Source organism: Oncorhynchus gorbuscha, linkage group LG23 (assembly GCF_021184085.1).
Source record: "Oncorhynchus gorbuscha isolate QuinsamMale2020 ecotype Even-year linkage group LG23, OgorEven_v1.0, whole genome shotgun sequence".
In the NCBI taxonomy this organism is placed as follows: Eukaryota; Metazoa; Chordata; class Actinopteri; order Salmoniformes; family Salmonidae; genus Oncorhynchus; species Oncorhynchus gorbuscha.
In genome coordinates, this window is record NC_060195.1 from 67,976,750 (window position 1) to 68,003,488 (window position 26,739).

The following is a 26,739-nucleotide window of genomic DNA, read 5'->3' on the forward strand; positions in this document are numbered from 1 at the left end:
TCCATAGAATATGTTTAACCCACTAACCTTTTGACTGTGAGTCTGTTCCATAGAATATGTTTAACCCACTAACCTTTTGACTGTGAGTCTGTTCCATAGAATATGTTTAACCCACTAACCTTTTGACTGTCAGTCTGTTCCATAGAATATGTTTAACCCACTAACATTTTGACTGTCAGTCTGTTCCATAGAATATGTTTAACCCACTAACCTTTTGACTGTCAGTCTGTTCCAGCTTAGCTTGTCTCCATTGCCAGTCTTCGAGTGATATGCGTCATATACTGCGTGTTGAATATGTTTCAAGTTTCAACGTTTATTCGCCACGTGCACAGGATACAACCGGTGTAAAACAGTACTGTGAAATTCTTCCTTGAGAGCTCTTTCCCAGCAATGCAGTGATAATGATAATACTATAGAGAATAATAGAAAATAGGATTAAAAAAATACACTAAAAGTATAATATGGCAGGATTAAAAAACGGTTTTCAGTTTTTGTGAACATGAGAAACATTAGAAATACATCTGATGGTATTCTGGGTAGAGAGAGAACTGGTCCTCTGAGCTGCATATTGTCTTACTGAGCGTCATAACAGAGAGTCTGATTTTACCACCTCAACAGTCCAGAGTTCAGATCAGTGGAAAACATGATATTATCCCTTATTTATTTGCTTGCTGTGTCCGTGTTTGAAGTGAGGTTGCAGTTGGATCAGAATCAGAAACAAGCCGTGTTCGATTAGGATAGACGATGACAGGGCCAGTAATGTTCACGTATAAGTTCACTTGTCATCTTTTCTTGTTCACTGCATGTTTACATAGTGAAGGGGTATTAGGCCAAGGGGTGCCGTTGAAACAGCGATGCCAGACCTGACTACAGACTACCAAAGAAGCACATATCTCAACAGCATGGTTGGTATTCAACATGCTTTTCCTCATGATCCCCTTTTGATCATTGAGAATGAAAGTTACCATCTGGAAGCAGTCAGGGAAATACAGAGGAGAAATGGAAATGTGATTATTTTCAAACCCCCGAGTTGGGGGCGATAAAAGAGTTGTGGCGCGGGACCAAGCAGACACTGCTGTGGTTGGAAGTGGTGGCAAACAGACATCCTGTGGTAGAATGGCAATAGCTTCTTTACATTTTTTTTTATTTGAGTCAGTTAAGAACAAATTCTTATTTACAATGACGGCCTACCCCGGCCAAACCCGGACGACGCTGGGACAATTGTGCGCCGCCCTATGGGACTCCCAATCACATCCGGATGTGATACAGCCTGGATTTGAACCAGGGACTGTAGTGACACCGTTAGACCGCTGCGCCACTCGGGAGCCACTTTGTTGCATTATCATTATTGTTTTGCACCACACTAAAAATCACAGGTTAGTGTCTAGGTCAGGGCTCTCCAACCCCGTTCCTGGAAAGCTACCGTCCTATAAGTAGAAAACCTGCAGGAGGGTTGCTCACCAGGAACAGGGTTTGAGAGTCCTGGTCTAAGTATTGACAGAGGGTTCGGAGAAATACATTTTGGCAGCCCGTTGAAGGAATATTTAGACGTTTGACTGACTTTTGTTGTTCCAACAGCAAGCCCCAGAGAACAACGTGAGAATTTTATTGCAGTCATGTGAATCTGCTAAGTAAATAAGGCAGGGAGTGGGGAGGAAACAGGTTGCTTTTGCAGCTGAGAGCTTGGACCCGGCTCAGTTGCTGGATTCTGACTCTGCTGTGTGCCGGACTCCGTCTCCCTAGCTCCTCGGCCAAATTGAGGAGCAAAAGAAGATGGCTCCCACAGGCCTCTTGCAATTGGTCCGTCTAGAATCCCTTGGAATGTCCAAGACTGTCACCCGATTGGTTGATGTGTGAGTGGGCTGCGTGGAGAGTGGAAAACAGCAGCTGTGAACCCTTGTACCCCGGCTCTCTTTAACTCTGGGTGTCTGGCCCTCACTGTCCACAGGGGGAGTAGTTAAAGCACAGTATTGTTAAATGAACTAGGGGTGTTGGTAGGACAGGTTTTGGTAATTGAATAGGAAGTGTTTTAGTCTGGTTGCTCTCAGCAGGAAGGCAGATTGACACGTCCTTGGAGACGTGCCATGATGCATCTGTTTTAAAGAGCCTATTGCTCTTCTCTTTTTTCACTGCTGCTGTTGTTATTGTTGTTGTCAGTAACCCCTTATTTCCGGGTCATATACTTTTTATTATTATTATTTACTCATTGCAAAGCGAGTAAATGTCAAAAAATGATATTGCAGTGCAGTCCGGTGTTTATCCGTTTGTGTTTAGCAGCATACATACATTGTCAACACAATAGTTTAATCTTTTTCTTCCTGAAAATCTTATCGGATCAGAAATATACCTCTTGGTGTAAAGTAAATGCTGGTGTCTTGGTATCCACTCTCAGCTCTTTCATGTTTGTGTGTTATTTTAATCAAAGCTGTAAATCATTCTTAATCCAGAGGTCTCAGAGTCATTTCCAACATGAAGCCTAAGGGATGTCTTCTGAGTCTGGGAATAATTGTCTCGCTGATCACTGTGGATGCCAAGAGTGTGCAAAGCTGTCATCAAGGCAAAGAGTGGCTACTTTGAAGAATCTCAAATATACAATATATTTTGATTTGTTTAACACTTTTTTTGGTTACTACATGATTCCATATGTGTTATTTTATAGTTTTGATGTCTTCACTATTATTGTGAATGAGTAGGTGTGTCTAAACATTGACTATTACTGTATATATATATATATATACACAGTAATAGTCAACGTTTAGACACACCTACTCATTCCAGGGTTTTTCTTTATTTTGACTATTTTCTACATTGTAGAATAATAGTGAATATATATATATATATATTCAATTTTTTTGTCATCTTATTATATATATATATATATATGTATATATATATATATATATATATATATATATATATATATATATATATATATATATATATATATATATAATAAGATGACAAAAAAAAAAATATATATATATATATATATATATATATATATATATATATATATATACAATTATATTCACAATTATATTCACTATTATTATTCTCAGTGAATACCATTGGTGTTTAATATGAGGGTTTCAGCATGAAATATAATTTATCTGTATTTTTTTACACACTTGCATTTAGTTTTCTATGTCAATATGTCTTTGTTGTAAATGTGTTAGTTATGTAAATGTGGCAGTTATGAAATAATACAAAAGTTGGACAGTTGCAGAGTTAGCTGAAAATAATGTTGATTCGCTTTTTTCATGCTTTTTTCATTATTTTGTTGATTTTCTCTTGAACCAGAAAGTCTATATACCAGAAACTTGTAGACAATATGGACAGATATAAAATAAATTATACTATATATTAGGGCCGAGACGATACCAGTATTTTTTATTTTGCAAAAATGAAAACACGAGGCAGATCATACTCTTTAAAAACCTGCTGAATATAAAATATTGGGTTCATCTTTTTATTTGTTTATTTGGTTCTCTTCCCGAGTTCTACAAAACACACAAAACATGACAAGTAACAGAACACTGAAAGACAAGGACAGTCACAACTTTTAAACACAACAATTTACAAACACCACAACTAAAAAACATTGTGTGTGTTTGTGTGTGTCCCAGCTTTTTTAAAGGTACATTCATGTTTCTGTTTGACTGAGTAATGGAAGATGGAAGGGAGTTCCATGCGATCATGGCTCTGTATAACACCGTGTGTTGCGGTGAATTTGTTTTGGACTTGGGGACTGTGAACAGATGCCTGGTGCCATGTCTTGTGGGGTATGTATGGGTGTCTGAGCTGAATGTTATTTGATTACGCAGACAATCTGGAATTTTCATTGCAGTAATATTTCTAATAGAAAGAAGCAGTTAATCTCTCGTCAACCCTCAACCAGGAAGTACTGGCATGTTGTTGATGTTAGTTCTGTATGCGTAGTTAAAGGCAAGGCGTGCTGCTCCGTTTTGAACCGGGTGCAGCCTTGCTAGGTCTTTCTTTGCTGCACCTGACCATATTACCAGACAGTAAATGCAGGACATATTTTTATACCAGAGTCATAGCACCTCCACTACTGTCCAGAGTGATAGCACCTCCACTACTGTCCAGAGTGATAGCACCTCCACTACTGTCCAGAGTGATAGAACCTATACTACTATCCAGAGTGATAACACCTCCACTACTGTCCAGAGTGATAGCACCTCCACTACTGTCAAGAGTGATAACACCTCCACTACTGTCCAGAGTGATAGCACCTCCACTACTGTCCAGAGTGATAAAACCTTCACTACTGTTCAGAGTGATAAAACCTCCACTACTGTCCAGAGTGATAAAACCTCCACTACTGTCCAGAGTGATAAAACCTCCACTACTGTCCAGAGTGATAAAACCTCCACTACTGTCTAGAGTGATAAAACCTGTATTCTGTGCTGTACAGAAACCCAGCCTAAAACCCCAAACATCAAGCAATGCAGGTGTAGAAGCACGGTGGCAAGGAAAAACTCCCTAGAAAGGCCAAAACCTAGGAAGAAACCTAGAGAGGAGCCAGGATATGAGGGATGGCCAATCGTCTTCTGGCTGTGCTGGGTGGAGATTTTAACAGAACATGGTCAAGATGTTCAAATGTTCATAAATGACCAGCATGGTCAAATAATAATAATCGAGGGTGCAGCAAATAATAGTTGGTCAAATAATAGTTGTCGAGGGTGCAGCAAGTCAGCACCTCAGGAGTAAATCTCAGTTGGCTTTTCATAGCCGATCATTAAGAGTATCTCTACCACTCCCGCTGTCTCTAGAGAGTTGAAAACAGCAGGTCTAGGACAGGTAGCATGTCCGGTGAAGAGGTCAGGATTCCATATCAGCAGGCAGAACAGTTGAAACTGGAGCAGCAGCACGGCCAGGTGGACTGGGGACAGCAAGGAGTCATCATGCCAGGTAGTCCTGAGGCATGGTCCTAGGGCTCAGGTCCTCCGAGAGAAAGAGAGAATTAGAGAGAGCATACTTAAATTCACACAAGACACCAGATAAGACAGGAGAAGTACTCCAGATATAACAAACTGACCCTAGCCCCCCGACACATAAACTACTGCAGCATAAATACTGTAGGCTGAAACAGGAGGGGTCGGGAGACACTGTGGCACCATCCAACGATACCCCCGGACAGGGCCAAACAGGAAGCATATAACCCCACCCACTTTGCCAAAGCACAGCTCCCACACCCCTAGAGGGATATCGTCAACCACCAACTTAGCATCCTGAGACAAGACCACAAAGATCTCCGCCACGGCACAACCCAAGGGGGGGCACCAACCCAGACAGGAAGATCACGTCAGTGACTCAACCCACTCAAGTGACGCACCCCCTCCTAGGGACGGCATGAAAGAGCACCAGTAAGCCAGTGACTCAGCCCCCGTAATAGGGTTAGAGGCAGAGAATCCCAGTGGAGAGAAGGGAACCGGCCAGGCAGAGACAGCAAGGGCGGTTCGTTGCTCCAGAGCCTTTCACCTTCACACTCCTGGGCCAGACTACACTCAATCATATGACCCACTGAAGAGATGAGTCTTCAGTAAAGACCTAAAGGTTGAGACAGAGTCTGCGTCTCTCACATAGGTAGGCAGACCATTCCATAAAAATGGAGCTATATAGGAGAAAGCCCTGCCTCCAGCTGTTTGCTTAGAAATTCTAGGGACAATTAGGAGGCCTGCGTCTTGTGAACGTAGCGTACTTGTAGGTGTGTACGGCAGGACCAAATCAGAGAGATAGGTAGGAGAAAGCCTATGTAATGCTTTGTAGGTTAGCAGTAAAACATTGAAATCAGCCCTTGCCTTAACAGGAAGCCAGTGTAGGGGGGCTAGCACTGGAGTAATATGATCACATTTGTTGGTTCTAGTCAGGATTCTAGCAGCCGTATTTAGCACTAATTGAAGTTTATGTAATGCTTTATCCGTGTAACTCAAAGTAGAGCATTGCAGTAGTCTAACCTAGAAGTAACAAAACCATGGATAAATTTTTCTGCATAATTTTTGGACAGAAATGTTCTGATTTTTGCAATGTGACGTAGATGGAAAAAAGCTGTCCTTGACATGTTCGTCAAAAGAAAGATCAGGGTCCAGAGTAATGCCGAGGTCCTTCACAGTTTTATATGAGACGACTGTACAACCATCACGATTAATTGTCAGATTCAACAGAAGATCTCTTTTTTTTCTTGGGACCTAGAACAAGCATCTGTTTTGTCCGAGTTTAAAAGTAGAAAGTTTGCAGCCATCCACTTCCTTATGTTTGAAACACAGGCTTCTAGCGAGGGCAATTTTGGGACTTCACCATGTTTCATTGAAATGTTCAGCTGTGTGTCATCCGCATAGCAGTGAAAGTTAACATTATGTTTTCGAATGACATCCCCAAGAGGTCAAATATATAGTGAAAACAATAGTGGTCCTATAACGGAACCTTGAGGAACACCGAAATTTACAGTTGATTTGTCAGAGGACAAACCATTCACAGAGACAAACTGATATCTTTCCGACAGATAAGATCTAAACCAGGCCAGAACTTGTCTGTGTAGACCAATTTTGGGTTTCCAATCTCTTCAAAAGAATCTGGTGATCGATGGTATCAAAAGCAGCACTAAGCTCTAGGAACACGAGGACAGATGCAGAGCCTCAGTCTGATGCCATTAAAAGGTAATTTACCACCTTCACAAGTGCAGTCTCAGTGCTATGATGGGGTCTAAAACCAGACTGAAGCATTTCGTATACTCTAATACCGTAAATAGTGATAACACCTCTACTACTGTTCATAGTGATAACACCTCTACTACTGTCCAGAGTGATAACACCTCTAATACCGTAAATAGTGATAACACCTCTACAACTATCCAGAGTGATAACACCTCTACTGTCCAGAGTGATAACATATCTACTACTGTTCATAGTGATAAAACCTCTACTACTGTACATAGTGATAACACCTCTACTACTGTCCAGAGTGATAACACCTCCACTACTGTTTATAGTGATAACACCTCTACTGCTGTTCATAGTGATAACACCTCCACTACTATAGAGTGATAACACCTTTACTACTGTTCATAGTGAAAACACCTCTACTACTATCCAGAGTGATAACACCTCTACTACTGTCCAGAGTGATAACACCTCCACTACTATAGAGTGATAACACCTCTACAACTATCCAGAGTGATAACACCTCTACTACTGTTCATAGTGATAACATCTCTACAACTATCCAGAGTGATAACACCTCTACTACTGTCCAGAGTGATAACACCTCTACAACTATCCAGAGTGATAACACCTCCACTACTATAGAGCGATAACACCTTTACTACTGTTCATAATGATAACACCTCCACTACTATAGAGTGATAACACCTTTACTACTGTTCATAGTGATAACACATTTACTACTGTTCATAGTGATAACACCTCTACAACTATCCAGAGTGATAACACCTCCACTACTATAGAGTGATAACACCTTTACTACTGTTCATAGTGATAACACCTCTACAACTATCCAGAGTGATAACACCTCCAATACTATAGAGTGATAACACCTTTACTACTGTCCAGAGTGATAACACATCTACTGCTGTTCATAGTGATAACACCTCCACTACTATAGAGTGATAACACCTTTACTAATGTTCATAGTGTTAACACCTCTACTACTGTCCAGAGTGATAACATCTCTACTACTGTACATAGTGATAACACCTCTACTACTGTTCATAGTGATAACACCTCTACTACTGTTCATAGTGATAACACCTCCACTACTATAGAGTGATAACACCTTTACTAATGTTTAGTGTTAACACCTCTACTACTGTCCAGAGTGATAACACCTCTACTACTGTTCATAGTGATAACACCTCCACTACTATAGAGTGATAACACCTTTACTAATGTTCATAGTGTTAACACCTCTACTACTGTCCAGAGTGATAACACCTCTACTACTGTTCATAGTGAAAACACCTCTACTACTGTCCAGAGTGATAGCACCTCCACTACTGTCCAGAGTGATAACATCTCTACTACTGTACAGTGCTGTATGATGGCCAAGTTGGGCAGGGCAGTGAGATGGAGATGGCAGCTCAGTGTTAAAACCCCAGCTGTCTGAGAAAAGTCATGGTGCTCCAGGATCTCTCATTCATCATTGTTCTGTTGCAGGGCCCTAGACTGCACTGCACCGCAACGTATTGGACCTGTGGCCAGAGTCACAAGCAGTCTCATGCCTTGGGAAGCCCCCAACTCCAACACCACCAAAAACAGAGGGAAAGTACAGAGACCTGCAGGCCAAAGGACAGAGCGAGAGGTTAGGTCGTCGTCGCGACAGGCCCTTGGGTTTGAGGAGAGGAGACACTAAGGGGAGCAGGATTTTTCTGTTTGTCAGGTCAAGAGGTTAGCAGGTCAGGGAGGAAGGAAATGGACCTGCGTAATTGTTCAATAAAAAAAGAGACAGACAGTCAGAGACAGACAGTCTGTCACATTCGTCGTATGGAGGAGACCAAGGCGCAGCAGCGTAAGATGAATACATACTTTTAATAAAGACGAAGAACACTTAACAAACTATTTTTTTTTAAAAAATTAAACGTGAAGCTATAATAATACTAGTGCAGACACAGGCAACTAGACATAGAAAATAACCCACGAAACACCCAAAGAAGATGGCTGCCTAAATATGGTTCCCAATTAGAGACAATGATAAACAGCTGCCTCTAATTGAGAACCAATCTAGGCAACCATAGACATACATAAACACGTAGATAGTAAAATGACCCCATAAACCTACAAAACCCCTAGACAGTTCAAAACACATGCATCACCCATGTCACACCCTGACCTAACCAAAAATACTAAGGTCAGGGCGTAACAGTACCCCCCCCCCACAAAGATGTGGACTCCCGGCTGCACACCTAAACCTATATGGGAGGGTGTGGGTGGGCATGACTCCGAGGTGGCGGTTCTGGCTCAGGACGTGGACCCCGCTCCACTTCACCCTTACTTAATGTCTCTGGAGCGGGAACCCTCACCGCCGACCACGGACTAGAGGACGCCATTGGACTTATGGTCGAGTCTGGAGTGAGTGGTGGAGTGGAGGGAGACTCTGGCAGATCTGGACTGGAGGGAGACTCTGGCGGATCCGGACTGGAGGGAGACTCTGATGGATCCGGACTGGAGGGAGACTCTGGCGGATCCGGACTGGTAGGTTCCGGAATGCGTCCCGTCGTGGTAGGTTCCGGACTGCGACCCGTCCTGGTAGGTTCCGGACTGCGACCCGTCGTAGGAGGTTACGGACTGCGACCCGTCGTGGTAGGTTCCGGACTGCGGCCCGTCGTAGGAGGTTCCGGTTTGCGGCCCGTCGTAGGAGGTTCCGGTCTTCGGCCCGTCGTGGTAGGTTCCGGACTGCGACCCGTCCTGGTAGGTTCCGGACTGCGACCCGTCGTAGGAGGTTACGGACTGCGACCCGTCGTTGTAGGTTCCGGACTGCGGCCCGTCATAGGAGGTTCCGGTTTGCGGCCCGTCGTAGGAGGTTCCGGTCTTCGGCCCGTCGTGGTAGGTTCCGGACTGCGACCCGTCGTGGTAGGTTCCGGTCTGCGACCCGTCGTGGTAGGTTCCGGACTGCGACCCGTCGTGGTAGGTTCCGGTCTGCGACCCGTCGTGGTAGGTTCCCGGACTGCGACCCGTCGTAGGAGGTTCCGGACGCTCTGGACTGGCTACTGTAGCCAGACGCTCTGGACTGAGTACTGTAGCCAGACACTCTGGACTGGGTACTGTCGCCGGACGCCCTGGACTGGGTACTGTCGCCGGACGCCCTGAACTGGGTACTGTCGCCGGACGCCCTGGACTGGGTACTGTCGCCGGACGCCCTGGACTGGGTACTGTCGCCGGACGCCCTGGACTGGGTACTGTAGCCGGACGCTCTGGACTGGGTACTGTAGCCGGACGCCCTGGACTGGGTTCTGTAGCCGGACGCTCTGGACTGGGTACTGTAGCCGGACGCTCTGGACTGGGTACTGTAGCCGGACGCTCTGGACTGGCTACTGTAGCCGGACGCTCTGGACTGGCTACTGTAGCCGGAAGCTCTGGACTTGCTACTGTAGCCGGACGCTCTGGACTGGGTACTGTAGCCGGACGCTCTGGACTGGCTACTGTAGCCGGACGCTCTGGACTGGGTACTGTAGCCGGACGCTCTGGACTGGGTACTGTAGCCGGACGCTCTGGACTGGGTACTGTAGCCGGACGCTCTGGACTGGGTACTGTCGCCGGACGCCCTGGACTGGGTACTGTCGCCGGACGCTCTGGACTGGGTACTGTAGCCGGACGCCCTGGACTGGGTACTGTCGCCGGACGCCCTGGACTGGGTACTGTCGCCGGACGCCCTGGACTGGGTACTGTCGCCGGACGCCCTGGACTGGGTACTGTCGCCGGACGCCCTGGACTGGGTACTGTCGCCGGACGCTCTGGACTGGGTACTGTAGCCGGACACTCTGGACTGGGTACTGTAGCCGGACGCCCTGGACTGGGTACTGTCGCCGGACGCCCTGGACTGGGTACTGTCGCCGGACGCCCTGGACTGGGTACTGTCGCCGGACGCCCTGGACTGGGTACTGTCGCCGGACGCTCTGGACTGGGTACTGTAGCCTGGACGCTCTGGACTGGGTACTGTCGCCGGACGCCCTGGACTGGGTACTGTCGCCGGACGCCCTGGACTGGGTACTGTCGCCGGACGCCCTGGACTGGGTACTGTCGCCGGACGCCCTGGACTGGGTACTGTCGCCGGACGCCCTGGACTGGGTACTGTCGCCGGACGCTCTGGACTGGATACTGTAGCTGGACACTCTGGACTGGGTACTGTAGCCGGACGCCCTGGACTGGGTACTGTCGCCGGACGCCCTGGACTGGGTACTGTCGCCGGACGCTCTGGACTGGGTACTGTCGCCGGACGCTCTGGACTGGGTACTGTAGCCAGACGCTCTGGACTGGGTACTGTCGCCGGACGCCCTGGACTGGGTACTGTCGCCGGACGCCCTGAACTGGGTACTGTCGCCGGACGCCTTGGACTGGGTACTGTCGCCGGACGCCCTGGACTGGGTACTGTCGCCGGACGCCCTGGACTGGGTACTGTACTGGGTACTGTCGCCGGACGCCCTGGACTGGGTACTGTCGCCGGACGCCCTGGACTGGGTACTGTCGCCGGACGCCCTGGACTGGGTACTGTCGCCGGACGCTCTGGACTGGGTACTGTCGCCGGACGCCCTGGACTGGGTACTGTCGCCGGACGCCCTGGACTGGGTACTGTCGCCGGACGCTCTGGACTGGGTACTGTCGCCGGACGCCCTGGACTGGGTACTGTCGCCGGACGCCCTGAACTGGGTACTGTCGCCGGACGCTCTGGACTGGGTACTGTCGCCGGACGCTCTGGACTGGGTACTGTAGCCAGACACTCTGAACTGGGTACTGTCGCCGGACGCCCTGGACTGGGTACTGTCGCCGGACGCTCTGGACTGGGTACTGTCGCCGGACGCCCTGGACTGGGTACTGTCGCCGGACGCTCTGGACTGGGTACTGTCGCCGGACGCCCTGGACTGGGTACTGTCGCTGGACGCTCTGGACTGGGTACTGTCGCCGGACGCTCTGGACTGGGTACTGTCGCCGGACGCTCTGGACTGGGTACTGTCGCCGGACGCTCTGGACTGGCGAGGCGCACTGTAGGCCTGGTGCGTGGTGCCAGCACTGGTGGTACTGGGCCGAGAACACAGCACCTCAGGGCGAGTGCGGGGAGCAGGAACAGGGAGTACTGGACCCTGGAGGCGCACTGGTGACCCGGTGCGTGGTGCCGGCACTGGTGGTACTGGGCCGAGGACACGCACCTTAGGGCGAGTGCGGGGAGGAGGAACAGGGCGTTCTGGACTGCCGAGGTGCACTATAGGCCTGGTGCCGGCACTGGTGGTACCGGGCTGGGGACATGCACCTCAGGACGAGTGCGAGGAGCAGGAACAGGGAGTACTGGACCCTGGAGGCGCACTGGTGGCCTGGTGCGTGGTGCTGGCACTGATGGTACCGGGCTGGAGACACGCACCTCAGGGTGAGTGCGGGGAGGAGGAACAGGTTGTACTGGGCTGTGGAGGCGTACTGGAGGTCTGGTGCGTGGTATTGGCACTGGTGGTACTGATAGACCGGACCGTGAAGACGCACTGGAGGTCTCGAGCTAATGGCCTGCACAACCTGTCCTGGCTGGATGGTGACTCTAGGCAGAGGACGCACTGGGCTGTGCGGACATACGGGAGACACAGTGCGCAACGCCGGCGCAGGATATCATGGCACGAGGAGACACACTGGCTGTTTGGAGAGCAGGGCTGGCACCATCTGCCCTGGCTTGATCCTCACCCTAGCCCGGCATATGCGGGGAGCTGGGATGTAGCGCACCGGGCTAAGCACACTACTGGGGACACCTTGCGCTCCACCGCATAACACGGTGCCTGACCAGTAGACGCCAGCCACGGTAAGCACAAGGAGTTGGCTCAGGTCTCCTACCTGAGTTAGCCAAACTCCTCGTGAGCCCACCCCAAAACATTTCTTGGAGATGCCTCTCGGCTTCCGTGCTAGGCTTGTATCCATATACCGTCGCCGTTCCTCCTGTGCTCTCTCCACCTGCTTCCATGCCAGCTGCCTCTAATTGAGAACCATTCTAGGCAACCATAGACATACATAAACACCTAGCTAGTAAACGACCCCATAAACCTACAAAACCCATAGACAGTACAAAAACACATACATCACCCATGTCACACCCTGACCTAACCAAAACAATAAAGAAAACAAAAAATACTAAGGTCAGGGCGTGACACAGTCAGACAGACCTATTCGATGTCTGAAGGGTGTTATGTAGAGTACAGATTGTTCTCTGTACTAGTGCCTTTTCTCCTCACACCTGTAGCATGAAGTGTCACAGTTTTGCTTCCGTCCCTCTCCTTCCTCCAACCTGGGCTTGAATGGACCCTCTGCACACATCGACAACAGTAACCCTCGAAGCATCGTTACCCATCACTCCACAAAAGCTGCAGTCCTTGCAGAGCAAGGGGAACAACTACTTCAGAGTGAGTGACATCACTGATTGAAATGCCCCACAGCGCGCCCGGCTAATTAGCCAGTCATTTCACACCGGTTACACAAGTGTAACTAATCTTTCCATAATAGAACAACTTGGGAGGTTATTTCAGCAGGCAGAATAAACATCTTCTCTCCATAAGTCAATGCTTTGATCTTAGCGCTCAGCGCGGATGAGAGAACAGTAAAGATGACCGTGAGGGAAGCTTACATACATTCACACCTTACGTTTATTCTTGCACCGATCACTTGGCAGCGTTGTACAAATCTCATGAGACGTGGTCCATGTTTAAAGGAGTAGTGCAGCCCAGCGGAGTGCAGTGTTGTGTCCACACACACACACATGCAGAAACACACACATACAGTCACGTCCTAGGCTCCTGTCTCTAATCATCTCCCATTTAGCAGTTTGTGCTGTCTGTGTGGAACAACTCACTCTGAGGGGAAACATGACTCAGCGACGGGCCAGTGGAGAGAGGAAGGAGGGGATTGAGGGAAGGAGGAAAGATTGGAAAGGAAAATAAAGGAAAAGAGGAATGTACACACATCCAGGGTGTGGAGGGCGTTTGGGTTTGGCCTTCTATGGAAGCGTGTGTGTGTGTGTGTGTGTGTGTGTGTGTGTGTGTGTGTGTGTGTGTGTGTGTGTGTGTGTGTGTGTGTTGTGTGTGTGTGTGTGTGTGTGTGTGTGTGTGTGTGTGTGTGTGTGTGTGTGTGTGCTAATTGGCCGCAAATTGTTTTTTAAAACAAATTCTCAATCGTCCAGAATCACAAATTGCCATAACACAAGGTACAAATGCTATTTTCTCATGATGTCTTCACTGCGTCTGTGAAGTGTTGTACTGATCTCTGCCCCCTAGTGGTGAAAGTAGGGTGTTAGTTAAAGGGTGAGGTATAGGTATCAGGGGTATCTTCTCCGCTACTGTAGATGTGTGGAGAGTGAAAGGATTGGGCTTCGCGCCCTCTTGTGGTCAAAGAGATCCAATTTGATTTGTCACATTCATTGTAAACAACAGGTGCACACAAGCAGTGAAATGCTTACTTACGGGTCCTTTTCAAACAATGCAGAGTTAAAGATAAAGATAACAATTTCAATAAAACACTGAAATAGTGACACAAGGAATAAATACACACAACCAAACATATTAGACACACACACACACGCATGCACACACGGCACACACACACACACACACGCATGCACACGCACAGTTAAACTTTCCATCATCATTTTGTAGAAAGAGCAGAAAGAGAGAGAAGGACATGTCAGACAACTTGTGTTTATGAGATCGTGCTGCAACCCAGAACCAGAGTGTTTTAGTTTAGGTTATTCTGACAGAAAAGACAAGTGAAAGACACCGTGCAGATCAAAACAAGTTAAGAGGTGAGCAGGTGAGTGACCACAGAGGTTACATATACAACACCTAACTGGACCCTGAATCTCACATGATCACAAAAACACACCTTGTCATGTGATCACGTTGTTGAATTTGATGGGAAATCCTGTTTTTTTCTGTGAGGGTAATCCACACCGTTTTGTATTTTTGCTGTGCAGATCAGTGTTTCTCTTCACACAGCACAGTGTAATTACAGCGGATAGGAGGTCGTTCATGGAATGAAGGGAATGGGCGTAGCTCCACTCATGTTGTTGCTCTGAGAATGAACAGAGTGAATATTCCAGGCCATTCTTCCTCACAGTCTCTGGTCTGCTCTACACTGACATGTGGCACAGCCTCTTGATGATTCCTCCATGGACTTATTGTAATTGTATTATTTTAATATTGGTGGTTGGAATAATAGAGGCATTATTCCCATGACTTCTCGTGTGTTATTCATCACCCTAATGACTGCTATTCTGGCGAGGAGAATCCATCCAGCGTTGCTTTCCAAAACCAATTCCAAACTCTAACAAAATGGTTGATGTTGCTATTAAAACACTAAAGCAAAATTAGCAGAGGGAAATAGGATAATTTAATAAATAGTCACCGGACTACAGCACACGTCCCCCCACAATGCAACAGGTTATGGATGTGGTGAGTTACTGTACACTATAGGCCTACAAATGTTACCCATTAATACAGTCTGGCAGTCTTCGCAGTCTATAGAGTGATAATATCAACCCTATTCATGTGTCTACAGATCCACTACTTACACTATGCACAAAGAATTTGCAGCTGAAATTGGAATGTCTGCTGGCTGAGCCAATGTTAGCTGACACAACACTGACATTGCATTAACAGTAAGCGGGTGGACTGTGTAACACTGTCGACATCCCTCTGATTTGTGTGGCTCCAGCAGCCTACCCACATGAAAAACCACTATAGTGTATACCATGGTAGGAATACTGTTGTATTCACTGTAGTGTTTCTGTGGACTGAAGTATACTGCAGTATTTACTATAGTGTTTTAGCTGCATTATTTTTGACATAGAAATGGGGGTTTTCGCTTTGAGGAAACCAACTGGAGAAATACTAAAAGAGCACATTTTCCATAACATGTAGGTAGAAAGGTTGGACTGGGGTCTGAACAGTTAGTTCAGAGCTTCTGCTCTTTTCAATAGCCATACGGAACACAATACAATTATGGTCTATACTTGGCATGTAGGTTTCTCACTTATGGCTGGCACAAATTGGGATATGGGGGTGGGGAATGGGCAGGGTATATGCAAAGTAAATACTGTGGTATCTACTATAGTTTTTAAAGTGTTTTTGCTGTCATTTATATATTATTTACTATTGTATTTTTTTTTGCGGATAACACTAGTATTTACTATAGTATACTACAAAATTCTATACTAAGTACTACACATGATCGAAGAATACTACACTGTGTAGTATAGTACTCTGTAGCATACTACAGTTTTATACAGAATTCTATAATAAGTAGTGTAGTATTCTATAGTAAACTGTAGTTTTTTTAATGTGGGTAACGCCCTTCAGTCTAATGACATGGTAATGTGCTCATTTCCAAGACCTCATGGTAAAAACGCGAAGGTCTGGATGTATATTATGGTGCTTTCATAGCTTGGTAGTTGGCAGTGTTAAGGAACAGTGTGGAGTGATTTGGTGTTTGTGTTTTTCTTATTTCGCACTGGTTCATGGGATACATCAATTCCATCAACAAGTTGTTCCTGGTATGCTCCTACAGTGGTTGTGAATGAGAAATTATGCTTAATTCTACCAGTAAACATTCTAAAGATGTTTAATCAACAGGACCGGTGACATTATTGAAATTTGGAAAACCCTGAAAGTCAAAGTGTTCCGTAGCTTTGACTAGGTCCAATGTGCCGACCTCCTGTTTCTAAGCAGTCTGTCACAAACAAGACTTGATAAAGTCAGCATTGAAGCTTTTTTAGGGCAATTCATTTTGGCTGAGCATTAAACCAAATGTTATCCTGTTCCCTTGCTTCCTGCTTGTTTTCTGAGACATAATACATCTGGCATGTGGGCTATAAATTGATTCACTGCTGTTCTCTGCTGTTCACAGCCTGGCCAGACTGATTCTTATGAAAGCATGGAGAATCACAACCTTGACTTGGACAGAGTGAGGTCATTTTATCCAGTGTTGAGCGCGTACAAATGGTAACTGCGTAGACAAACTGTGCATTAAATGGTTAGTGAAAGCAGAGATGTTTTTGCCAAGTCAAACCATAAATGACTTGATTCAGGTGGTATGGTAGTCTGTGGTCCATGCTGATATCTACAAGAACCACACATGCCAATTGTCCATTTAGTCATTGCTTTTCCTTTGGTCTGAGGAGGTCCCTTAAATGCCATGTCAGTGTTGTACTGCATGTACTTACAACTTACAACTTACTTATACTGACAACCCACTGTGCACAGACGTCTGTTCAAAAGTCTAGTTTTGATTTCCATTTGGTTGAGTTGTCAATTAACGGGAGTTCAACGTGAAATCCACAAACAGTGTCACCATGCCATTGGATTTAGGTACGCATTTGGGTGAAAAAGAATACAAAGTTCCCTTGCACTGATGAGCAAATCCAACATTATCACATGAATTATGTTGTTGAAATGATGTGAAACAGCGTTGATTCAACCAGTTCTTGCCCAGTGGGAATAGATGTGCTGTGAAGACTTCGTCATGTTTAGACTCTGCCATGTTGCATATAACTCCTCAGCTTTCACATTGTTTTGTCTAGGTGAATGGAATAAGACTAATCATAATGTATGAACAGCACAGGAGGTTGGTGGAGAACGGGCTCGTGGTAATGCCTGGAGCCGAATCAGTGGAATGGTACTGTATCAAATACAAACACATGGTTTCCATCTGTTTGATGCCGCTCCATTGGCTCCGTTCCAGGCATTATTAGGAGTCGTCCTCCCCTCAGCAGCCTCCACTGATCAACAGTAATCTTACAGCTAGCTCAGTGTCCCTCCAAATGTACTCTAACACCTTGTTTGAACCAAATGTTCTCTTTAAAACCCAAACAAGCATACTGTAGTGTTAATACTCTTCTTTTGGTATTTCTTTCATTAGTTTGTTGTTGATATTATCTCAAGATGTTTTGCGTGTCAACAATGAAGTTAAAGATACAGTGCCTTGCGAAAGTATTTGGCCCCCTTGAACTTTGCGACCTTTTGCCACATTTCAGGCTTCAAACATAAAGATATAAAACTGTATTTTTTTGTGAAGAATCAACAACAAGTGGGACACAATCATGAAGTGGAACGACATTTATTGGATATTTCAAACTTTTTTAACAAATCAAAAACTGAAAAATTGGGCGTGCAAAATTATTCAGCCCCTTTACTTTCAGTGCAGCAAACTCTCTCCAGAAGTTCAGTGAGGATCTCTGAATGATCCAATGTTGACCTAAATGACTAATGATGATAAATACAATCGACCTGTGTGTAATCAAGTCTCCGTATAAATGCACCTGCACTGTGATAGTCTCAGAGGTCCGTTAAAAGCGAGAGAGCATCATGAAGAAAAAGGAACACACCAGGCAGGTCCGAGATACTGTTGTGAAGAAGTTTAAAGCCGGATTTGGATACAAAAACATTTCCCAAGCTTTAAACATCCCAAGGAGCACTGTGCAAGCGATAATATTGAAATGGAAGGAGTATCAGACCACTGCAAATCTACCAAGACCTGGCCGTCCCTCTAAACTTTCAGCTCATACAAGGAGAAGACTGATCAGAGATGCAGCCAAGAGGCCCATGATCACTCTGGATGAACTGCAGAGATCTACAGCTGAGGTGGGAGACTCTGTCCATAGGACAACAATCAGTCGTATATTACACAAATCTGGCCTTTATGGAAGAGTGGCAAGAAGAAAGCCATTTCTGTCAGGACCCGGTTACGAACCCGGGTCTCCGGAGTGAGAAGCAGTCACTTAACCAACTGAGCCGCGAATAGTCAGCAGAACCCAGAAGATGAGGCAGACACAGCAGTACTTGAGACGGTGTATTTAATGAAGTAAAAAGTGAAGTTCTTCAGGAAAACATGTAACTCCACAACCTCAAAAAGAATCCTACAAGAACAAAGGTAATCCTCCAAGACAAAAAAGGTGAATCCACAAGGTGGAAGGTAAAGCACAAAAAGCCTCAAAAGATACTCAAAAAACAAACAAACAAGAACAAAAAAACAGAATTCCACAAGAGAGTCCACCGGGATCAACAAGAGTTCTCAGAGTACTAGGGCTGGGTGCTAACATACAAACACAGAGCAAAGAACTGAGGAAAACAAAGGGTTTAAATACAATCAGGGGAAACGAGGCACAGGTGCAAATAATAATGGGGATCAAGGGAAAACAAAAGGTCAAAAGGAACAATGGGGGCATCTATTGACCAAAAACCGGAACAACCCTGGCCAAATCCTGACAATTTCTTAAAGATATCCATAAAAAGTGTCGTTTAAAGTTTGCCACAAGCCACCTGGGAGACACACCAAACATGTGGAAGAAGGTGCTCTGGTCAGATGAAACCAAAATTGAACTTTTTGGCAACAATGCAAAACGTTATGTTTGGCGTAAAAGCAACACAGCTCATCACCCTGAACACACCATCTCCACTGTCAAACATGGTGGTGACAGCATCATGGTTTGGGCCAGCTTTTCTTCAGCAGGGACAGGGAAGATGGTTAAAATTGATGGGAAGATGGATGGAGCCAAATACAGGACCATTCTGGAAGAAAACCTGATGGAGTCTGCAAAAGACCTGAGACTGGGACGGAGATTTGTCTTCCAACAAGACAATGATCCAAAACAGAAAGCAAAATCTACAATGGAATGGTTCAAAAATAAACATATCCAGGTGTTAGAATGGCCAAGTCAAAGTCCAGACCTGAATCCAATCGAGAATCTGTGGAAAGAACTGAGAACTGCTGTTCACAAATGCTCTCCATCCAACCTCACTGAGCTTGCGCTGTTTTCTAAGGAGGAATGGGAAAAAAATCCAGTCTCTCGATGTGCAAAACTGATAGAGACATACCCCAAGCGACTTACAGCTGTAATCGCAGCAAAAGGTGGCGCTACAAAGTATTAACTTAAGGGGGCTGAATAATTTTGCCCACCCAATTTTTCAGTTTTTGATTTGTTAAAAAAGTTTGAAATATCCAATAAATGTCATTCCAATTCATGATTGTGTCCCACTTGTTGTTGATTCTTCACAAAAAAATACAGTTTTATATCTTTATGTTTGAAGCCTGAAATGTGGCAAAAGGTCTCAAAGTTCAAGGGGGCCGAATACTTTCGCAAGGCACTGTATATAACTTTAAAAGTACAGAAACACAGGCGTATGATGAATCACCTCTTACACTCGGGTAGACCCACTGGATCAGTAGCAACTCTACTGTGTGAAGCTTCGAAGTAACGCGTTGGATTATTTTCAGTTTGAAATTTTGCACATTCGTTTCTCAATGATGCAAAACACATCTCTTCATTAGAGCAGGAACTGACATCCACAATAACGAGCTCACTCTCTTTTCCTACCCGCCCAGTAACTCAAAACCCCACCTCTGAATAAGAGTGTTGTGGTTTCATAGCCAAAAATGTCTGCCCTTGAGGAGTGGCCTGGCTGTCCACGCTGGCAGTATCAAACTCAAATCCATGTGATTTAACTTGTCAGAACTATTTATTATCTGTTCCACAACAAGATGGCTTTTAAAATGTTTCAGAGTACAGTATGATCAGAAAATTTGGGAGTCCCTCGCTGTGTAGAGTCATATGGTTATAGTGTGCATCCTGAGGCCTCGCTACAAAATGTTAAATAGCACACTTATCTTAGCTCTCAGGATTCCGAGAAACTTCGGCGAGAGGTTATTGTACTGCCATATATTTTCTCTAATATGTCTGTCAGAATACCTCTGTTTAACTCATTATATGGTCTTGAAAATCTCATCTGTTTAACTCATTCTATGGTCTTGAAAATCTCATCTGTTTAACACATTCTATGGTCTTGAAAATCTCATCTGTTTAACTCATTCTATGGTCTTGAAAATCTCATCTGTTTAACTCATTCTATGGTCTTGAAAATCTCATCGGTTTAACTCATTCTATGGTCTTGAAAATCTCATCGGTTTAACCCATTATATGGTCTTGAAAATCTCATCTGTTTAACCCATTCTATAGTCTTGAAAGTCTCATCTGTTTAACCCATTCTATGGTCTTGAAAATCTCATCTGCTTAACTCATTCTATGGTCTTGAAAATCTGATCTGCTTAACTCATTCTAGGGTCTTGAAACTCTCATTCTGCTGACCTGCCCTCTCTCTCTCTCCTAGGACATGGCCAAGCCCCTCCCCTCTACTCATCTATTGGTGGTGGCACTACAGCTGTGTCTAGTACTACACCACCATGCCCGTGGGGCAGCATATTACGGGCACAAGCAGCCGCAGCACCCACAGCAGCACCTTCCCCAGCAGCACCAGCCCATGCAACAGATACCTCACATGCCCCTAGGGAACGGGTATGGGAACGGGAACGGGAACGGGAATGGGGACGGGCTGCCCAAGCAACAGTACGGGAAGGAAATGCCACAACATATTCCATACGGCAAAGATATGCCATATGTGCTGCCACAGTATGGGCAAGAACTTCCACAGATGCTTCCACAGATGCACGAACAACCCCAGATGCCACCTAATAAGGGCAAGGGAAAAGGTGAGATTTTAATAGATTGTCTACATCACAAAAATGTACACGCTTAGAAAAAAATGGTTCTTTGGTTGTCCCCATAGGAGAACCCTTTTTGGTTCTACATGGAACCAAAATGGTTCTACTTGGAACCAAAAGGGTTCTTCAAAGGGTTCTCCTGTGGGGACAGCTAGAGAACTGTTTTAGGTTCCAGATAGCACCTTTTTTTCACCTTTTTTTTCTAAGAGTGTAGGCTAATAATTTAACCATATTTAGATTTGAAATGGGATCATGGACATGGCCACCAATGTGGGTTTGAAGGGAAAGCCAACATGGACAGTATGGTACAACCAGAGGTTCATGGTGCAGTGCTGACATGAAACCATTACCCAGTCTATGACATAGTTCCATTCAAAACACCTCTCAACTGCTTTTCCAAGATTCTTCTCATCTGTCCTAACATCCACAGGAAATCAGATCCAGCTCATGGCTTATAAAAGTATCCTTGACAAATCACATGTTAAACAGGCAAAATACACTGTTGTTTACTCACTGCGTATGTCTGTACTGTGTTCTCCACATAGCTCATCCTAATATAGCTACTACTATACAAACCATTTTCCTTCAAAATGATATACTGTCTATACACACCACGTATTTATTTTCTGGATTCTGACGCATGCTCATTCTAATATATCTACCACTGGATTGTTAATTGGACTCATTCTGCTATTTCTTGATTTCTTGTTTAGATGTTTTACTATTTGTATTGTATTTGCGAATCATTCTATTGCACTGTTGGAGCTGGCATCCTAACCATTTCGCAGCACCTGCTATAACACCTGCACAATCTTTGTAGGTGACCAATACACGTTGATTTGAAATACGGCATATTGCAGATACTGTACACACTGAGAAAAAATGTGTGATCTAGAACCTAAAAGGGTTCTTTGGCTGTCCCTATAGGAGAACCCTTTGAAGAACCTTTTTGGTTCCAGGTATGAACCTTTTTGGGTTCCATGTAGGACCTTTTCCACAGAGGGCTCTACATGGAACCCAAATGAGTTCTACATGGAACAAAAAAGGGTTCTCCTATGGGAACAGCCAAAGAACCCCTTTGGAAACCTTTTTTCTAAGAGTGTAAGACATTTCACATAAATGTGTATTTTGACTGTTTCAACAATCAAGCAAGGAATCAGAGAAGGCGGAAAGAAAGTATGTTTGATAGATAACTAGGAAATGTAACATGCTTTTAACATCCACTATCAGCAACCTGCTTCCAAGGGGGACATTAAAGTCAGCTTTTAGCATTCATTTTCAAAGATAATAATTTGGCCCATCATCTACGGTTGAAGGTACATTGGGCTTACCCAAATGTCCATGCATATTAATTGGTCATGTTCCTATGTGCTCAATGAGATACTCAAGTCACTAACTCAAGTCAGTAATTCATGATAAATGCTAATTGATGTCATCCACAGGTCAGTCATATCCCAGTAATGGGAAAGGCCTTGGAGGCCCACCACCTGATGATAGGGGACTACAGGGTCCTGGTCCCGAGGGGCCACCAGGAGCCCAAGGGCCTCCAGGACCACAGGGCCCTCCAGGGATGCTAGGTCAAGGGATGCCCGGCCCCCATGGAAAACCAGGCCCTCCTGGTCCCCAAGGGTATCCTGGGATAGGAAAACCCGGAATGCCAGGAATGCCCGGTAAACCTGGTGGAGGCGGCCAGCCTGGTCCGAAGGGCGACCTTGGTCCTGGTGGTGATGTAGGACCAATGGGGATGCCTGGGGGGCCAGGTCTACCAGGGCCACCAGGCCTGCCAGGCATCGGGAAGCCAGGGGGTCAGGGACTGCCTGGGCAGCCTGGGCCTCGAGGGGAGCCTGGACACAAGGGCATACCTGGACTGCCTGGTCTTCCTGGGCCCAAGGGAGACAAAGGGATTGGCTTGCCAGGATTGCCAGGTTTGAAAGGACCTGGTGGACCTCCTGGGCCTCCTGGTCAAGGGGGGTTGCCAGGGGTTGGAAAACCAGGTCTGAATGGACTACCAGGATTGCCCGGGGGGGCAGGAAAACCAGGCCCACCTGGAGAAGGAGGACTTGCTGGTCCACCAGGTGAAGGGGGAGAACCAGGACCACCTGGGCTACCAGGTATTGGCAAGCCCGGGCATGATGGTTTGCCAGGACAACCAGGGTTCCCAGGCGGTAAAGGGGAATCAGGCCCACCAGGTTTGCCAGGGGGCTCAGGCCTACCTGGTTACGGAAAGCCAGGATATCCTGGACCAAAAGGAGACAAAGGACATGGAGGTTTTTCTGGAGCTCCAGGCCCAAAAGGTGACAAAGGTCATGGAGGTATCCCAGGGCAGGAAGGCGTTCCTGGACCCAACGGGCCACCGGGCCTGCCCGGTACCATTGGGCCACCTGGGGGTCTTGGTTTCCCAGGTCCGAAGGGAGAAGGTGGCAATGGAGGGCCAAAGGGGCTGCCAGGTCCTAAAGGTGAGCCAGGGCCTCCAGGGCTTCCTGGACAGGGTGGGTATCCTGGAGAGGGTGGTCAACCAGGACCGAGAGGTATACCAGGGCCACTGGGTCCGAAAGGGGATAACGGCCACAAAGGGTTACCTGGCCTCCCTGGAGCTCCTGGAATGCCCGGTTCAAGGGGAGAAGGTGGAATGCCCGGAGAAAAAGGTCACCAGGGACCCAAGGGAATACCTGGAAATTTTGGTCCAGGTGGGCCACTTGGTCCTCCCGGTCTTCCCGGGCCAAAAGGCGAGCTTGGTCCACCAGGGAAACCTGGCTACCCCGGCGAAGGTAAACCTGGTGTTCCAGGTTCTTTAGGGCCCCAAGGGAAACCTGGCAACGGTGGACCCCCTGGTCAGCCTGGACAACCAGGACAACCTGGTCCCCCTGGCCCACCCGGACCCCCCACCCAACCACCTGGTCTTGGTGAAATCCTCCCTGAGCTGGGTCCTGGTCTGGACGGTCTTAAACAAGGCGGTTACAAGAAACTAAAGAATGGAGGGGACAGGAACGGCCTGGAGATGCCAGCATTCACGGCTCAGCTCACCAATCCTTTCCCCCCCGTAGGCTCCCCTGTTGTCTTTGACAAGCTCCTGTACAATGGCCATCAGGACTACAATCCCCAAACCGGCGTCTTCAGCTGTACCATACCGGGAATCTATTACTTTGCTTACCACGTCCACTGCAAAGGAGCGAATGTGTGGGTGGCGCTGGTCAAGAACAATGAGCCTGTGATGTACACATATGATGAGTACAAAAAGGGCAGCCTGGACCAGGCGTCAGGGAGTGCTGTGCTCCCTTTACAGCAAGGAGACACTGTGCATGTACAGCTTCCATCTGACCAGGCAGCAGGACTTTATGCCGGTCAATATGTCCACTCTTCATTCTCCGGATATTTATTGTACCCAATGTAAAGATCAACAACAACAACAAAAAGGGCATCCACACCACAACTCACTACATAGCTGTTTTATTAGTGTTTTATTCATTTTAAACTGTTGACCTCAATAGTGACACATGACAACGGTGAAAACTCAGCTCAGAAGTATCCTATGAATTTGTGAGTGGTACAGCTATAGTATGTTTCTGCCTTTGTATTGCAGTATTAGATGGGTGAAAAAAACATAAATCAATCTCTGCAATACATTTAATTTACCCCAGAAATGAATTTGGCAAAACCCTCAGATAAATTATTTGAGATGACTGTATGTAGATATTCAGATAATTATGCAAATTACAATTTATTTTGGTTAATAGGGGGTGAAAATGTTGCAAATGATTGAGAATACTGACTATCCCAGTTGTAGCAGTGTCATCCACCTCACGTGATTGACAGTGTTTATAGAGAAAACATGGTTGCTGACATGCTATGGTGCTACTGTGGATAGCAGCATATTACATTGGAAACAATGTGTTATTTTTTTATTAAAGAGAACTATTTCAGGATGGAATTATTACATTTGCCCAACATGTTCTTCTCCTTATGTGAATACATAGCATTTGTTTGTATTTTATATTTCCATATCAGATTTTTGTTATGTGCACTCAGTATATCCGTTCTTTGCATTCCAACAGTCACAGCCATTATGACGCCACTACAGGGCAAGCCGTCTACCGCAGCTTTCATAAGCAAGCATCAACGCATCCGCTTTATCTGTCATGCATACCTAATGTTAGTACACAATTATTCTTCAGAGGTCATTCTTCCATGTGTGGACTTTTCAGAAGACATTCTAATGTCTTTATTTCATGCCAGATTATACCTTTGGCATATAAGTAACACTGTTACATTCACAGTATGTATTACCATACATTGTTCCCCTTTAACAACGTGATTTTCCCGATCCCATAGTTCCTCCACGACAGATTGAAATCTTTTTTTATCATCAATTTATTCACGTTGTTCCAGATTATGCAGAAGTGTCTACCATTTTTATTTATTGATATCATTTTTGGAAATGAGATGGTTTGAGATGGTGAAATGAGATTGTTTCATGGTTTGGAACCTAAAATAAAATTCAATTGATATGCAACATAGTGAAGACATTTGGTTGTAAGCTGCCCATTTCATCTGGTGTGCATTAATAAATAAATGAGTTATGGGAGTTTGAAGGGGTGTATAGTCAACATTTCCAATATCCACATTAAGTTCAAAAGTCAACCACACTTCTCTAAGGGATGTGGCAGTATTCCTCTCTGTCAATTATTTGTTTAACTACTGATTTTGTCTGAAATTGTAAATGTGTATGTATACCTGTTGAGACTATCTTGAAGGAAAAAATAAATGTTACCTGACAATGGTGCTAAACATATAACCAAATGAAGAACTTAGTATAATGTTTTTGGACTATTGTTGTTTTTCTAAATAAAGATGAAGGATTAAAACAATGTGTTCTCTTCTTCGATTGCTACTTGTTGCATTGGGCCTGCACACAAGCTGTGTTCACATTGGGCCTGCACACAAGCTGTGTTCACATTGGGCCTGCACACAAGCTGTGTTCACATTGGGCCTGCACACAAGCTGTGTTCACATTGGGCCTGCACACAAGCTGTGTTCACATTGGGCCTGCACACAAGCTGTGTTCACATTGGGCCTGCACACAAGCTGTGTTCACATTGGGCCTGCACACAAGCTGTGTTCACATTGGGCCTGCACACAAGCTGTGTTCACATTGGGCCTGCACACAAGCTGTGTTCACATTGGGCCTGCAATATGTGTTCATCCTGATTTTCACATTGGGCTATTTTAATCTGTGTATTTTGTGTTCACATTGGGCCATGTGTTCACATTGGGCCTGCACACAAGCTGTGTTCACATTGGGCCTGCAAAAGCTGTGTTCACACATGGAATCCTGCAGACATTGGGCCTGCATTTTCACATTAATATATCCGATTTTAATCTATTTTAATCTGTTATTTTTCCTGCCAAACTCATCAGATTTTCAAGCCACATTTCAAATCATCTTCGTAGGTGGTATAAAATCAGATACAAATCTGAG

The 26,739-nt window shown here is 45.7% G+C and overlaps 1 protein-coding gene and 1 non-coding gene across 3 annotated transcripts in view; one reads left to right on the top strand and one right to left on the bottom strand.

Annotated features, from left to right (window-relative positions):
* Nucleotides 1-26,118, top strand: part of LOC124011640 (collagen alpha-1(VIII) chain-like) — a 51,739-nt gene extending 25,621 nt beyond the window's left edge. The window contains exons 2-4 of one of the 2 annotated variants that reach the window (XM_046325095.1): nt 8,193-8,337; nt 20,873-21,251; nt 22,706-26,118. In XM_046325095.1, coding sequence (XP_046181051.1) covers nt 8,254-8,337; nt 20,873-21,251; nt 22,706-24,654 — 2,412 coding nt within the window. In that variant the 5' untranslated portion in view covers nt 8,193-8,253 and the 3' untranslated portion in view covers nt 24,655-26,118. The remainder of the gene's footprint in view (nt 1-8,192; nt 8,338-20,872; nt 21,252-22,705) is intronic. The other variant, XM_046325096.1, reaches the window with a different exon arrangement.
* On the bottom strand, nt 15,565-15,617 carry LOC124011717. The gene has a single exon (XR_006834616.1). It is a non-coding gene; the product is annotated as a U7 small nuclear RNA (small nuclear RNA).
* Nucleotides 26,119-26,739: the final 621 nt, after the last annotated feature.